Consider the following 13,487-nt stretch of genomic DNA (forward strand, 5'->3'; position numbering starts at 1 on the left):
TGGCCAGATCCCAACGGTTCAACCCACAATATGGCTTCCGCAGAATCATTATCATCCTTTTTCAGTAGCTCACCGACCACAGAACATATAGACACGAAAATACAATCTTTTCAGCGTCGAATTCTCCAACTACAAAACGGGATACGCCGACTCGAAGAATACAGGAATACCCGATTGCTCGTAGTATCCAAACTTCCTCCCGAAGTCTTGTCGATCATTTTCGAACATCTGGCACTAGGGAAGCTTCCGGTTCTCCCAGGATATGCTTGGATGCACTTGAACAACGTGCTCCCAGCTACGCAGGTCTGTCGCCATTGGCGTCAGGTCGCGCTTGATTCACCTCGCATCCCCCGCGCCTTGTAGAACTTTTCCTGCAACGTGCCAAGTCTGCGCCGCTGTATTTGAGGACCAATACCTATTCCAGGGCAGAGAACATGGTGGTTTTTCTCGACCATCTGTCCCAGATGAAGGAAATCGACCTGTACACCGTTGACACTGTGTGGTTGAAGCGGATCACGTCCGAGCCCACCCCACTACTCGAGACACTCGCGCTCGAAAGCACCTCTGCCAAACCATTCACGTTCTCTCCGGGTGCATTTCCAGCGTTGCGACACCTGTCGCTGAAACTTTATGTGTGCAAAACTAGTCTGGCATCTCTCACTTCTCTTCACTCTCTTGTGATCGACTGCACATATATAAGTGCACTCGAGCTTCCATCTCCCATCGAATTCTTCACTGCGCTGAACGATCACCCCCATCTATCGAGGCTCACTCTCGTCAATGCCCTCGCACTGCCGATAACACCGACTCCTTCGCTGTCCATATGCCTCCCAAGCCTAACAGACCTATCTATTGAAGATGGCGATGTTCGTAATATTGGGTTAATTACATGTATTACAGCGCCGTGTCTCGAAACCAGAAAACACTGGACCACCATGATGCAACTCGACGTTGAGTCTTCCCTTGCCGTCATCGTCGCCATATACTCAAAGCTTCCCGATCTCACCCATTCCAGCTGCGAGTTCATACTTAGCACTCGCCGATCGTCATCTTACGCGCGTGTGCGGGTTTGGGCGAATCACACGGAAGATCGGCGAGAATCCATGACTCCATTCTTCGATTTCAAAGTCATGGGCCCCATCGCAGGTTTGCAGATAGAGGAATCCGTTTTGATGCTCTTTCCTCCGACTTCTATACCGCCCACGCTGTACTTTTCTTCGGATGCCGACTCGTTCAGCGACGACGCTTTCAGTACAACCCGGCAGCGGATTCTCCGCCAACTCACCAACGTAACTGAAGTTCATGCCGACCGGTTGATCGACCTAGTCCTCATCATGTGCGATACGCCAACAAAGCGAGGAGAAAACACCATGTCGCTTCCCTCATGGACAAAGATGGTTCTCCACGACGTGTTCGATGTCAATTACAAAGCCCGAGTTTTGGCGAGGTTGAAGAAGCAGACTAATGCGCGAAAGGCAAAGAATGCAGCAATCAAAACTTGGCAATTCAACCTCAGGACCACGGGTGCTACTGCTCTGACTACTGCAGATGTCCAGCAATTCGAAGATCTCGTCGACGCCGTAGAAATTGGATCCAGGCAATGCCACCAATTTCTGCTCTAATCTCGGCGTGTTGGTTAGGGTTATTTTTCTCCACATGGCCATGGAGTAAACACCAATATGCGCGTGGTGGGGGGTCGTCATGTTTTCTTTCAAGGAACCTACGATGTACATTGTCATCCAACACAGAACCTCTAGTTGGATACTAGATGAACAGGCACTTCATTATTGCCTTGCGTACTTGTAAATCAACGCCGACATGAACGGTATGGGCCGCTCACACGGCTTAATTCCCATCTTCCCATCACGTGGTCGCAAATGACTCATTTCGCGTTGTCTGGACTCCTCATTGTCGTTTGATTTCAAACTTCCTTGTAGTTTCTGCGGGAAAGGCATCGGTGAGTGCCACCTTGACAACGAAGTGCGGTGTACCTTACATTCCCTCTTTTTCAAGTCTATGGCGCGTCCTGAACAACCTATGATCCCGCCATCGTTCTTTAGCGGCTCACCTAACCTAGGGGAAGTCGACGCGAAGATACAAGTTTTCAAGCACCAGATCAACCTAATACAGGGAGAAATCCGACGCCTCGAAGAATACAAGAACACCCGATTGCTCACCGTATCCAAACTTCCGCCTGAAGTCTTGTCGATGATCTTCGAGTCGCTCGCATTCTCGGTTCCTCATGATTCGTACTCCATTCGCTATGCCTATGGGCACCTTCTTCCCGCCACACAGGTGTGTCGCCCGTGGCGTCAGGTAGCGCTCGAATCACCTCGAATCTGGGGCTACATCTTTGGATTCGCTTCACCTCGCATCGTCGAGCTTTTCCTAGAACGCGCTAAATCTGCGCCACTGTACTTGCTCGCCCCCATATATTACACAAACGAGAAAACCTTGCTGGCTGTCCTTAATCACCTCGACAGATTGAAAGAAATCAATTTGTCATGCAAGCCGGAATGGGTCAAACGGATCATATCTGAGCCAACTCCCCAACTTGAAGTCATAACACTAAAAATGGCATCCCGTTCCTCCTCAGATGCGCTCCAGTTCCCCGCCGATGCGTTCCCAGCATTGCGGCATCTGTCCTTGACGGACTATACCCTCCAAACACCCACGGCATCTCTCATCAACCTCCGCACTCTCATGATAAAGTCTCATCGATACGGAGGGAAACTCTCTGGCACTGATACCGTTGACTTGTTTACCATGCTGAATGATCTCTCCCTCCTGTCATCCCTCACTCTAATTCATACACTTGCGCCGCTGCATGGACCCGTACCCCCGCTGTCCGTCAATCTCCCAAGCTTGACCCACCTGTCTATTCAGGACGACGACATTTCAAACCTAGGAATGGTGTCCTGTATCGTAGCACCCCTCATTAAAACCATACAGCTCATCCATTCTGGTCAAGCCGACGTCGAGATTGCCACCCCTGTCATTGCCGCCATATACTCGAAACTTCCCAACGTCCCCCACTCCCACTCCGCATTCATGCTGCACGCCACCCAGTATTCCGATAGCCATGCTCACGTAAGAATGTGGGCAGGTCGTACCACGCAAGAGCGAGAATCGGATACTGCATTCTTCGATCTGAAAGTCTTCGGCACAGGAGATCTGCAGACAGAGGGCGCGGTCTTGACGCTTTGCCCATCTAATGACATACCTCCCGTCTTACATCTTCATTCTGATGTAGAATCGTTCAACGACGATTCCCTTGATACCCAGCGAGAAAGGATCCTCCGCCGGCTGAAAGACGTCACCGTACTTCATTCTCACCGTCTGATTGACATAACCCTTGTCCTTTGTGATACACCCGCAAAGCGAAGACAAGCTAGATCCCTCCCATCGCTGAAGACGATCATTCTCAATGGATCGCGGGGCATCAAATACAAGCAGAGGGTGTTGACTCGCTTGATGAAACAACTCGAGGCCAGAAGGGCACTGGGAACTGGAGTCGAGACGTGGCAACTTCGTCCCAACCAGCTATCGCCCAGCGATATTGAACAATTCGAAGACATCATCGATATTCAAGTGGTAGAAGCTGAAGTCTCCGCGTTCAAGGAGGATAGATATTATTGATGTGAGTTCATGAGGAGAGAAGTATGGTTTCCTGCAGTTAAACTACTTACTTCATCGCACATGCGCCTGTTGCCAATATGGATTCACTTGTTACAACTGTGCATCTTGATGTCGTAGTAATTGTACTTGGCAATGCATTGGGTGCGGAATTTGTTTCTTCCACCAGGAATTATGTATTGGGTTTATTACGTGAATTTGTGGAGAAGACCGAGCGGAATTTACGCGCGTAAAATTTCCCAACTCGATAAGTTTGCCTCGTCCCCGGATGGCCCCTCCTCCCTTCCCCACTTCAGCAATGGGGCATATGTTTGCCTGACAAATGCTCAGAGAGGGCTCAGTAGTGGCGTTCCTAGCTTAGGCCGCGGAGCTTAAATCCGGGTTACGCCAAAGCCGGCGAGCGTCGCATATAAACTGGATCCCCTGTCACTTCGTCGCTGTTCGCTCACTTGCATCTTCCGAAGCCATGTCTACTGGTACGTGGTATTGGATGGAGCAACCCCTGGCTCAGTGGGCCAACAAATCTCACCGCGTTGTCTAGATCTTTCGATTTCGTCGCTGTACAACATCAAGGGGAAGATTGGTGAGTGCAGCAACCCCGGCTTAGCCGATCCTTTGACCGAGATATGGATATCGTAGCCCTGGTCACCGGAGGAGGCTCTGGCATCGGCAAAATGATTGCGGAGGGACTCGCGAAGAATGGCGCCAAAGTGTACATTGCGGCGAGAAAGGAGGCACAATTGAAGGCGGTACGTGATCGGTTGTTCGGTAGACGCGGCGTTCCTCACCAAGGGGATGGTGGCAGGCGGCCGAGGAGATCAACAAGACGTCTGCTGGGAAGGTGGACTACATCGTCGCCAACATTGCAGTGCGTCTACTTGGTCGTGCTGTACATACTCTTCTACTCACGGGTTTACCGAAATAGTCGAAAGCCGGGGTTGACGCCCTCATAGCCGAGTTCAGAAAGCGCGAATCTAAGCTGCACATTCTTGTGAACAATTCCGGAATCACCTGGGGGGCCCCCTTCGACAATTTCCCCGAGGCGAAGGGCTGGGACAACATCTTTGCTGTCAATGTCAAGAGTATCTTCTACAGTGCGTAGTGCTACTTTGGCTATGTGCAATCCCGCGTCTGATGGAGCAATTTCAGTGACCTCTGGGTTGGTCGATCTACTGGAGAAGGATTCGACGAATGCCGACCCCGCGCGTGTTATAAACATCTCGTCCGTCGCCGGTATTGAGGCAGAGAGTGAAGGCAGTCTCAGCGATGCGGGTAACGGTGTCTGGAGTTGTAAGTCATACCTCACATTCAATAGGCCGTGTTCGCTCATCTTTCGTTCAGACAACACTAGCAAAGCAGCTGGTAAGCGCATCAAGAATACTGTTCAACATAGTACTCATCTCCCTCAGTCAACCATCTCACATCGCAGCTCGCCATCACGCTCGTTCGTCGCCATATAAAGTACGTCGTCTTGAACGCAGCTAGTATCCATATGCTTAACTCGATTTCGATAGTGTCAACGCCATCCTTCCCGGGTAAGTGGTATTTAGACGGCTGGTCACGTATCTAAGCTTTGCGCAGACTTTTCCCCAGCAAAATGACGGCCTTCGGGTTCAAGACTGTTGGAAGTGACAACTTTGCTGCCTCGCAGCCGACGGGCCGCTATGGTCATACGGAGGACATGGCTGGCACGGCTTTGTTCCTTGTGTCTCCCGCTTCGGCACATGTCACTGGTAACCACATTATCCTTGATGGTGGATCGCGGTTGCTGGCGCAGAGGGTCACCGGCCAGGTCAAGCTCTGAGACACTGTATTATATTCCGACAGGTTCAAATTAAAAACGTAGCCTACACTCTCTTTCGTCGTGTAACCTATACTCGCATATCCGTCTCGTGGAACTTATCACAACTACTGCCCGTAAAGAAATAGATTGGAAACACTGGTCGTGCACATATCAAGACTAGTGAAATTTCCTCCAGAGCCTTTGCTGCTCTTCAAGCTGATTGGACGTCGACGGACCGGAGAGCCTCCCCGTGATCGTGTGAGATATAAATATGAACTGCCTTTAAAAAGCCTTGCAGTGGTAGAACACCTTCTCATCGCACCTTCAGTCAAATTACCAACCGCTGCCTATCTTTCTCTACGGCCGGTTTGTGCCAAAACAGGGCGTACATCAACGTTTTGGACGTCTCAGCGCTCGATGAAAGTCACCACTCTTTTCTGGATGGAAGGGAGTAGAGCCGGTAGTTCACACAAATTATAGCCCAATCGCTTCCATATCTCCACCGATTCAATATCATTATTTCAGCTCTGTATTCTCTGATGGCTGTAAATGACCGAGCCTCATTCAAGGACTATTGGTTGGCTGTCCTATTCTTTCCTGAAGTCGCTTTCGTTGATTGCGGAAGGCTTGACTCCGGCATCACTCTGAATAACGATCAAAACAAACCATTGGCCGGGGGCATCATACGTCTGACTATCGTTGAGATGGGCAAGTATACTCACCGATTTCAATGCTCAGGCTCTTGATCCAATCTGTCAATTTGGTAGGTACATTCGCTGGCACGATGGGAACTACGCTGATGCATCTCCATGGCAGGTGCATGTTTAGGGAAGTGACCTATCAGTTCACATCCATATAGACGGCTTCCACACAACCAAATATGAAGGTCTCGGTACACCTAGGAACTTGAATTAAGACGCATTGATCACTACTTCCATGGTTGAGTACTTCGGAGTTGGGCTTCGTTCTTCGGCAGGACAGTTAACATTGCAATCGACTCATCGACTATTTATTAACAGTTGGGCTCATTACAAGGTCGGGCAACATGTCGACTTGGCCGCCCTGTTCTTTGCGCCGTGCTAATTTCTAACCTGTCGAATGAAGTCTTCCCTCCATCATATCTTTCGCCACTTCATTGTGAGTTATCTGAGTGTTGATTGCCACTCCAATCTTGCCAGAAACGAGTGCACATATACCGGGCATTGTATCTTCATCAGTACCCATATTGTCCCAAACAGATAAATCTTGATCGATGGCGTTGCTTGAACTGGTCAGTTCCGTGGCCACTACACGAAGCCACTTCGAGTTCGCTAGTAGGAAATCGGATACAATTTGACTGTATCTACTGTCTTTGATATTGAACTCCTCTGAGTCTACGCACGATGCTGCTCTTCCAAGGGCGGTCTAGTGCGAAAACACGGAAACGGAAATCTGCGCCACCCTTGGTATAGTCCGTGAGAATATCTGACTAATGATAAAGTACGCTCGGGTGACCTGACCGTGACCCACCTGCTCATCGACATAGACGACGTTCACAATGTATTCGCAGTATGGAACCGGCGGGATGCCGCTCTACCCATCCCAGCCGCTTTACACTACATTCATGCCGGCGAACATATCCGCGCCCTATGGCCCAGGCGGTGCACCTCTGCTCCCACCGCAGCAGCTTGCTGGTGCGCTGCAGCCCATGCCAACGCAACAGTACGGGGCCGCCGCACCTCCGACGTCTTGGGCCTTGACGAAGGCCGAGAAGAAGGAATACGACAGGATCTTTCGGAGCTGGGATGCCTCAGGGAGCGGTTTTATTAGTGGGCAGGTTGCGCTTGAGATATTTGGCCAGAGTGGGTTGAGCAAGGACGACTTGGCGCGTATCTGGTATGCATCCGCTGAGATCTTCAACGTTGTCTTGACTTTACGCTCTCCAGGGGGCTCGCAGACGTCGATGACCGAGGGAAGCTGAACCTGCAGGAATTCTATGTTGCGATGGGGCTCATACATCGCAGGCTAAACGGAATCCCCATCCCGGAGCAGTTACCGCCTGAACTTGTTCCGCCATCAGCCCGTGACCTCGAAGGGTCGGTTTCCTTCCTCAAGGACCTTCTCAAAGACGAAACACGTTCCCGTTCGCCTTCTAGTATCGACTCTCCTGTCTCGAGGCTTAAAGATCGTTCGTTCAATGGCTCCGGCTCCACACTAAGCACAGGTAGAGATGCTACGATATACAAGTACAATGACTCAGAACCAGCTGGCGGTTTCTATCAGCCTCGATCTCGGCACGTCAATCGCAGCGACGTACGGACTCGCGACGACCAAAGCCCGGCTTCAAATTTATCAGACCTGACGCGACGGCTTCAGAACACTGCTAAGTTACTCGATCGTAGCGTTGAAGCAGATGCGACGCGCACATCTGAGGATGACGCATTGGATCGTGAGATGGCTGATCTAGAGTATCGGGCCAAACGGTTGCAGGACGACATTGAATACGTCTCACATGGCCCAAGCTCTGAAGCCAAGAATGAGGAGCGCCGGAGATTGGAACGAGAACTAGTCGATTTGTTGCATCACCGTCTACCTGAGGTCGCGAAGAAAATCGAAGCTAGAGAGGAAAGGCGAGAGAAGGAGAAAAGAGAGTGGCGCCATCAACGAGATAGGGCGAACGAGCGAAGTGGGAGGTTTGACTACGGCGATGACAGGGATAGGTACTCGTCCCGACGGGTTGAGGAAGAGCGCGAGATGAATCGTTCTAGAGGCGCCTACGACTATGGTCGTGACCGTGAAAGAGACGACCGAGGAAGAGATTATGATCGCGGTAGCTATCGCAGAGACAGTCCTGTTGATCGATATAAGGACAGAGATGCGGAAGTGAGCAGGACGCGTACTCCGCCAGCGCAAGCCCGTTCCCCTCCCCCTCCTGTGACTACCAGTGCTCTATCAGTTCCTCCCTCTACTTCCAGTCGGAGCACTCCTTCGCCAGCACCAACCAAGAACATGACACCCGCAGAACGTCAAGAGTTCGCCCGCAACGAAGCCAAGCGCCGTATTCAAGCTCGTATGCAAGCGCTAGGCATCAGCTCTCCCTCCACAGCAGCGTCTCCTACGGTTGACACTTCCGTTGAAGAGAGACTTGCTGAGGAGCGGAAGGAAGCAGAGGAGAAGGCTCGGATTGCGGAGGAAAAGGCTGCTGAGAGAGAACAATTGCGGAGGGAGAGGTTGGAGAACGAGAAAGCTCTGAAGGAGGGCAAAGTCACGCCCTCACCCGCCCCTCCAACCCCCACCCCTACTTCTACGGCCGCTCCTCCCAGGCCCACGCCTACTCATAAGCCCACACCTCCGCAACCGAAGCCCCGCGCTCCTGCACCCCCACCGCCCAGGAAGGCCGCTGCCAGGCCTCCACCCGCGCCTGTTGCACCTGTTGCACCACCCGCACCAAGGCCTCCAGCTCCGCCTGTAGTGTCCACGGTAGATCCGGAAGAAGAGGCCCTGCGAGCGAGAGAGGAGGCGCTCCGTAAACAACGTGAGGCACGGGCTGAGCGTATACGTCAGTTAGAAAGGGAGGAGGAGGAGGCTCGGCTTGAAGAAGAGCGGTTCAAGGCAAGAATCGCTGCTGCTAAGGCTACCCCAGTTGCAAGTCCGGCTATTATGTCTCCCCCAGTTGTTGTAGCGCCCCCGCCACCTCCTGCACCTCCTGCACCGCCATCTCCTACACCACCCATTCCCCCTTCGGTCACGCCACGGTCAACGGTGGCTTCTGCGGCCAGCACACCCAGCGTGGCATCAAAAACCAACCCTTTCAGGAAGGAAGGTGGGGCACCATCCCCCGCCGCCCTGCCGCCCACCAACGCAAGCAATACGAATCCTTTCTTTAGACCTCAAACTGCTCCTCCTCCTTCTGTGCCCACTCCCCCCAAGACGCCTACCCCTGTCCCTGTCAAGACTGCGTACCACACGGCCCCAGGTGATAGCGATGGGGAAGACTGGGATGCGGTCAAGGAGTATGATGACGACGAAGATAGTAGTGATGACGAGATTACGAAGTCAAGGGACACGAGAGCAAAGATTGCAGAGTCTTTGTTCGGGAGCGGTGGCGGCGGCGGGATTTCAAGACCTTCATCAACCCCTGCAATGTCTGCTGCGGCTGCTCCCAGGATATCTTCCCCGGCGCAGGTTCCTACCGCGCCTCCCCCGCCACCAGCACCAGCCCCGCCAGTTGCCCCACAAGCACCAACGATATCTCCGCCAAATGCAGCACCTTCTGGGCCAGGAGACGTCAGTGCTCTTCTCAAATCAATCCAAGGTGGTGCGAAATTACGCTCTGTCCAAACCGTCGATAAAAGTCAGCCTATGGTCTTGGGGAAAATATTGGGCGATGATGCTCCCCCTGCTCATATCAACGCCTCACCGCGTCCTGCGAGTCCCCCGGCGCTGCCGGAGACGAGTTCAATGATCCCTGTTACCGACGGAGGGTCTTCAAGAAGCACGAACTCCAATAGGCAATCCGTGGATTGGTATGCTGGCTTGGCGGCAGATCAGGGACGAGGCGTTGACCGTTTACCCTCAACTACCGAAGAGGATGAGGATGAGGAAGTGGCCACACAGCAGCCTGCATCTATCCCCCAGATATTCGTTGACCTTCCTGTTGATTCCCCTCGAGATCCACTAGCTGACATTGACAAGACAGTTGGTAAGTATATCCTAGCATATATGGACAGCACTGACGAGGAGGAATAGAGCATCGAGTTCGAACCCTATATCCTTACACCGGAGACGGCGGCGATGACTTAAGTGAGTTTTAGCTCCTTGTCTTTTTATTCATCTTGCTCATCCCTATCTTCATAGCCTTTGGGGAGAACCTCATCTTGATCGCTAACCCCTCCAAATCGGGCGGTGACTGGTGGTATGGAACCATAGTTAAGGATGGCAAGTCGGGACTTTTCCCAAAAACCTACGTCGAGACCGTTACGGCGAGTGAGTGCCGCCTATGCAACCTTGGGACTTCAGCCTGATTTTTGTTTTGCTAGTCAAAGCCAAAGCCCTTTACGCATATGAAGGCAGTAATTTAGACGAGCTGTCTTTCGACGCCGGCGACGAGCTCGTCGTAATTGATACCATCGAGCCGGAGTGGTGGAAGGTGGAGAGCCGAGGGCAGGTGTTTGTGGCCCCTGCGTCGTACCTAGAACTTCTGGAGGGTTAGTCACTTCCACTACCCCTTGAGTGATTTGTTCACACTTGGTCGGCAACAGACTGAATATCTTTCTTTTTGTTTTCCCCATGCCATCTCGCTGACATGTACACGTCAATGATCAATCGTATTTTCGGATTTACTTCTTCTTTGACCTTATAGGCTCATCGTCAAGAAGCCTGCCAGACATTTCTTCGCCAGTGCCAGTAGGCTCCCTGGAGGTGAGAGGTAGTGATCCCAACGATGCCGCGGATGGACAGCAAGACAATGAATCAACAAGTGACGAGGATTCCGATGGGTCAGAGGATGACCAATACTATTCAGCATCTGACGGAACTGGATCAGACGGTGAAACAGAGAGTTCTCATGAACGCGAAGCTCGGGAACATGAACGTCAGCTTGTTCTCGAGGCTGCTGGACTCATTGTAACAAAAGATGTTGAATCTCCCCCTCCGCTCCTTCGTCGTCGTTCTACTCGTAGACGTCGCCCTCCCCCAGCTGCGCCGAGGAGGACCGATTCAATCACTTCCAATAAAGATCTCCCTGCTGTGCCGGCCGTGGAGCATGAGAATGACCCGTCCATCCGAGTAGCTGATGCCTTTGATCGCTACGAACACTTCAGGCAGTCTCATGGCGGTGTAAACATGAACAGACTATCTGTGGCATCAACTTCTTCTATGGACACTTTTAGTTCTCCTACATCTACAGCAACTATCTCCACGAGCCCGTCACGAGAAGGGGAAGGTCGATCCTTCTCAAACTTCCTGCCTTTCATAGGAGGTAGAAAGACTCCCGTTGAGTCCGAACGACCTGTCATTTCTGCCCCTATTCTACAACTCTCACCGGATAGCCCTGCGAGATCTCCTAGCCCAGCATTTGGAACAGTGCGTAATCGTCCCTCCTCTGGATGACGAGCTAACAGGGAATCCAGTCATGGGCCAGCCTCATCGATAAAACCGCCTTGCAAGGGATTCCTCCCAACGAACGCAAGCGACAAGAGGTACCAGAGCGTGTTCCGTTCATCTGATTAGCCATTAATATTTGCTCACAGGCAATTTTCGAGTTCATCACTACTGAATCTACGTACGTTCGAGATTTACAACTGATCGTTGAGGTACTACTTCATCAGGACTATGAGATTTCCCATTGACGCGCGTTCCTAGGTGTTCTACTCAAGTATGCTGCCTCTGCTGGATACCAAAGCTGTGACCGTTGTGTTTGCGAATGTGGAAGATATATTACTCACCAATACTGTCAGTATCTCTTCAGGGTTGAATTCCCTCCTGACAATAATTTAACAGTCCTTCATGAGCGTGCTTGAAGAACGCCAGAAGGAATGTCGTCTATACATCGACAAAATTGGGGATATTCTTCAGTCTCATATGCCGAATATGGGCGTCTACATGGTACTCCTTGTGTCAAACCCGCCAAGACGACTAACCGACCCTTTTCTAAGGAATACTGCGTTAATCAGGCTACCGCCATTCAAGTTTTGCAGTCCCTGAGGTTGGCGAACCCAGAGCTTGCTGCTCACTTACAAGTGAGTGCCTCGCTTCGACCCTCCGTCGTATTCTTATGTCCTCTCAGCATCTTCGAGACGATCCTGTTGTTCGTAATTTAGATTTGTCAAGCTATCTCCTCGCTCCCAGTAAGTACAGAGTCGCACGTTTTGTTCGCGCCTAACTATCATATCAGTGCAACGAGTTACGAAATACCCCTTACTGATACGACAGGTATGAACGTCGACTATGTGAGGTCGTAGATAATGAATAGCGTTCAGATCCTCCATCATACCGAGGCCGCTGAGGAACGGGCGTCTGTTCAAAGGGCTCTAGATATCGCAGAAAGCATCCTCAATCAGATCAATGAAAGTATACGGTATCAAGAAGGGAGAGAAACACTGAAACGGATTTCTCAGAACCTCTGGATCGGACAAGGGTACGTATACACAACATCTCTTCTACATGTAACTGCCTCATCGTTGCTCCCAACTCACAGACGCCTTGACTTGACGGCGCCGACTCGGTACATGGGGGATCGGAGACTCGTGAAAGAGGGCATGCTCACAAAGTCGAAAAGCAGGCGGAAGTTGCAGGTTTTCCTCTGTAACGACGTCTTAGTCCTGACAGACGATGGTATCAAGTCGCTCTATCGGATGGTCAGTGCTCATTGACGGACGATTGTTTCGGACTCACTGATAACAAATAGCCGATCCCCCTTGCGGAGGTCCAAGTCAGACACGCCAAAGGTCAGGGTATTGTGAGGCGGAACTAGGAGACATACTAACGGACGAACCTAGACGATGTTGTTTTCCAACTGGCCCTTGCATATCCAAGAGGCGGAGAGACCATCGGCTTGAAGGCTAGTTCCCTTCGTGATTGTCTCGGTAAGTGCATACTCGTAGCCGCCTCCCCTTGATCTAATCACAGTCCCAAAGATTGGGTCCAAGTAATTGAAAAAGCAAGTCGACGATGTCGTGAAGCTGAAAGGAAGGCATCGAGAAGATGATCCCATCTTGATTCCGATCTTACGTATTTTTAGCGGTTATTATTACTGGAATGGACTTGAATATTTTACTGTTCTATAGTTATTCATGTCATAGACGCTGTGTTGAATGTTATTATTCTCTGTGGTTTGGTCAGCCACCGCTTGTTGCCTCAGTTGGGACCAACGAGAGCTATTGTCATCCAGTGGTCCCAGTGGACCACTTGAATCCAGGAAGGCAGCAGCCACAGCCGCCTGGGACAATAGGTGGCTGACTCTGGGGTAGTGGCCATAATTCTCTTGGGACCATTTTGGCCACATTCATCAACGCATAAATAGTCAGAGGCTCTGGGGATACCATAGTCGACACCATCGGAGGTCCCCAGTTAGATTCCCAGCATTTCT

At 51.4% G+C, this 13,487-nt stretch overlaps 4 protein-coding genes across 4 annotated transcripts; all 4 read left to right on the forward strand.

Moving 5' to 3' along the window:
• Positions 1-434: 434 nt before the first annotated feature.
• PC9H_001630 (uncharacterized protein) lies at positions 435-1,622 on the forward strand (the record flags this gene model as incomplete). The annotated part of the gene is made up of 1 exon (XM_036771280.1): positions 435-1,622. The coding sequence occupies one exon, from the start codon at positions 435-437 to the stop codon at positions 1,620-1,622; it is 1,188 nt and encodes a 395-aa protein (XP_036637125.1).
• Positions 1,623-2,016: 394 nt separating this feature from the next.
• Positions 2,017-3,639, forward strand: PC9H_001631 (uncharacterized protein; the record flags this gene model as incomplete). The annotated part of the gene is made up of 1 exon (XM_036771281.1): positions 2,017-3,639. One exon carries the CDS (start codon positions 2,017-2,019, stop codon positions 3,637-3,639), a length of 1,623 nt encoding a protein of 540 aa, XP_036637126.1.
• A 463-nt stretch (positions 3,640-4,102) lies between these two features.
• On the forward strand, positions 4,103-5,440 carry PC9H_001632 (uncharacterized protein; the record flags this gene model as incomplete). The annotated part of the gene is made up of 10 exons (XM_036771282.1): positions 4,103-4,112; positions 4,178-4,219; positions 4,276-4,385; positions 4,442-4,504; positions 4,562-4,730; positions 4,786-4,926; positions 4,978-4,998; positions 5,046-5,097; positions 5,151-5,171; positions 5,218-5,440. 10 exons carry the CDS (start codon positions 4,103-4,105, stop codon positions 5,438-5,440), a joined length of 852 nt encoding a protein of 283 aa, XP_036637127.1.
• Positions 5,441-6,956: 1,516 nt separating this feature from the next.
• On the forward strand, positions 6,957-13,050 carry PC9H_001633 (uncharacterized protein; the record flags this gene model as incomplete). Its single annotated transcript, XM_036771283.1, has 18 exons — positions 6,957-7,294; positions 7,345-10,100; positions 10,148-10,201; positions 10,256-10,384; positions 10,438-10,605; positions 10,761-11,482; positions 11,530-11,598; positions 11,650-11,712; positions 11,762-11,851; positions 11,900-12,004; positions 12,055-12,138; positions 12,186-12,246; positions 12,294-12,331; positions 12,379-12,536; positions 12,597-12,756; positions 12,807-12,846; positions 12,898-12,984; positions 13,028-13,050. The coding sequence occupies 18 exons, from the start codon at positions 6,957-6,959 to the stop codon at positions 13,048-13,050; spliced, it is 5,145 nt and encodes a 1,714-aa protein (XP_036637128.1).
• Between the last annotated feature and the right edge of the window lie 437 nt (positions 13,051-13,487).

This window comes from Pleurotus ostreatus (assembly GCF_014466165.1).
Source record: "Pleurotus ostreatus strain PC9 chromosome Unknown scaffold_1, whole genome shotgun sequence".
NCBI classification, from domain to species: domain Eukaryota; kingdom Fungi; phylum Basidiomycota; class Agaricomycetes; order Agaricales; family Pleurotaceae; genus Pleurotus; species Pleurotus ostreatus.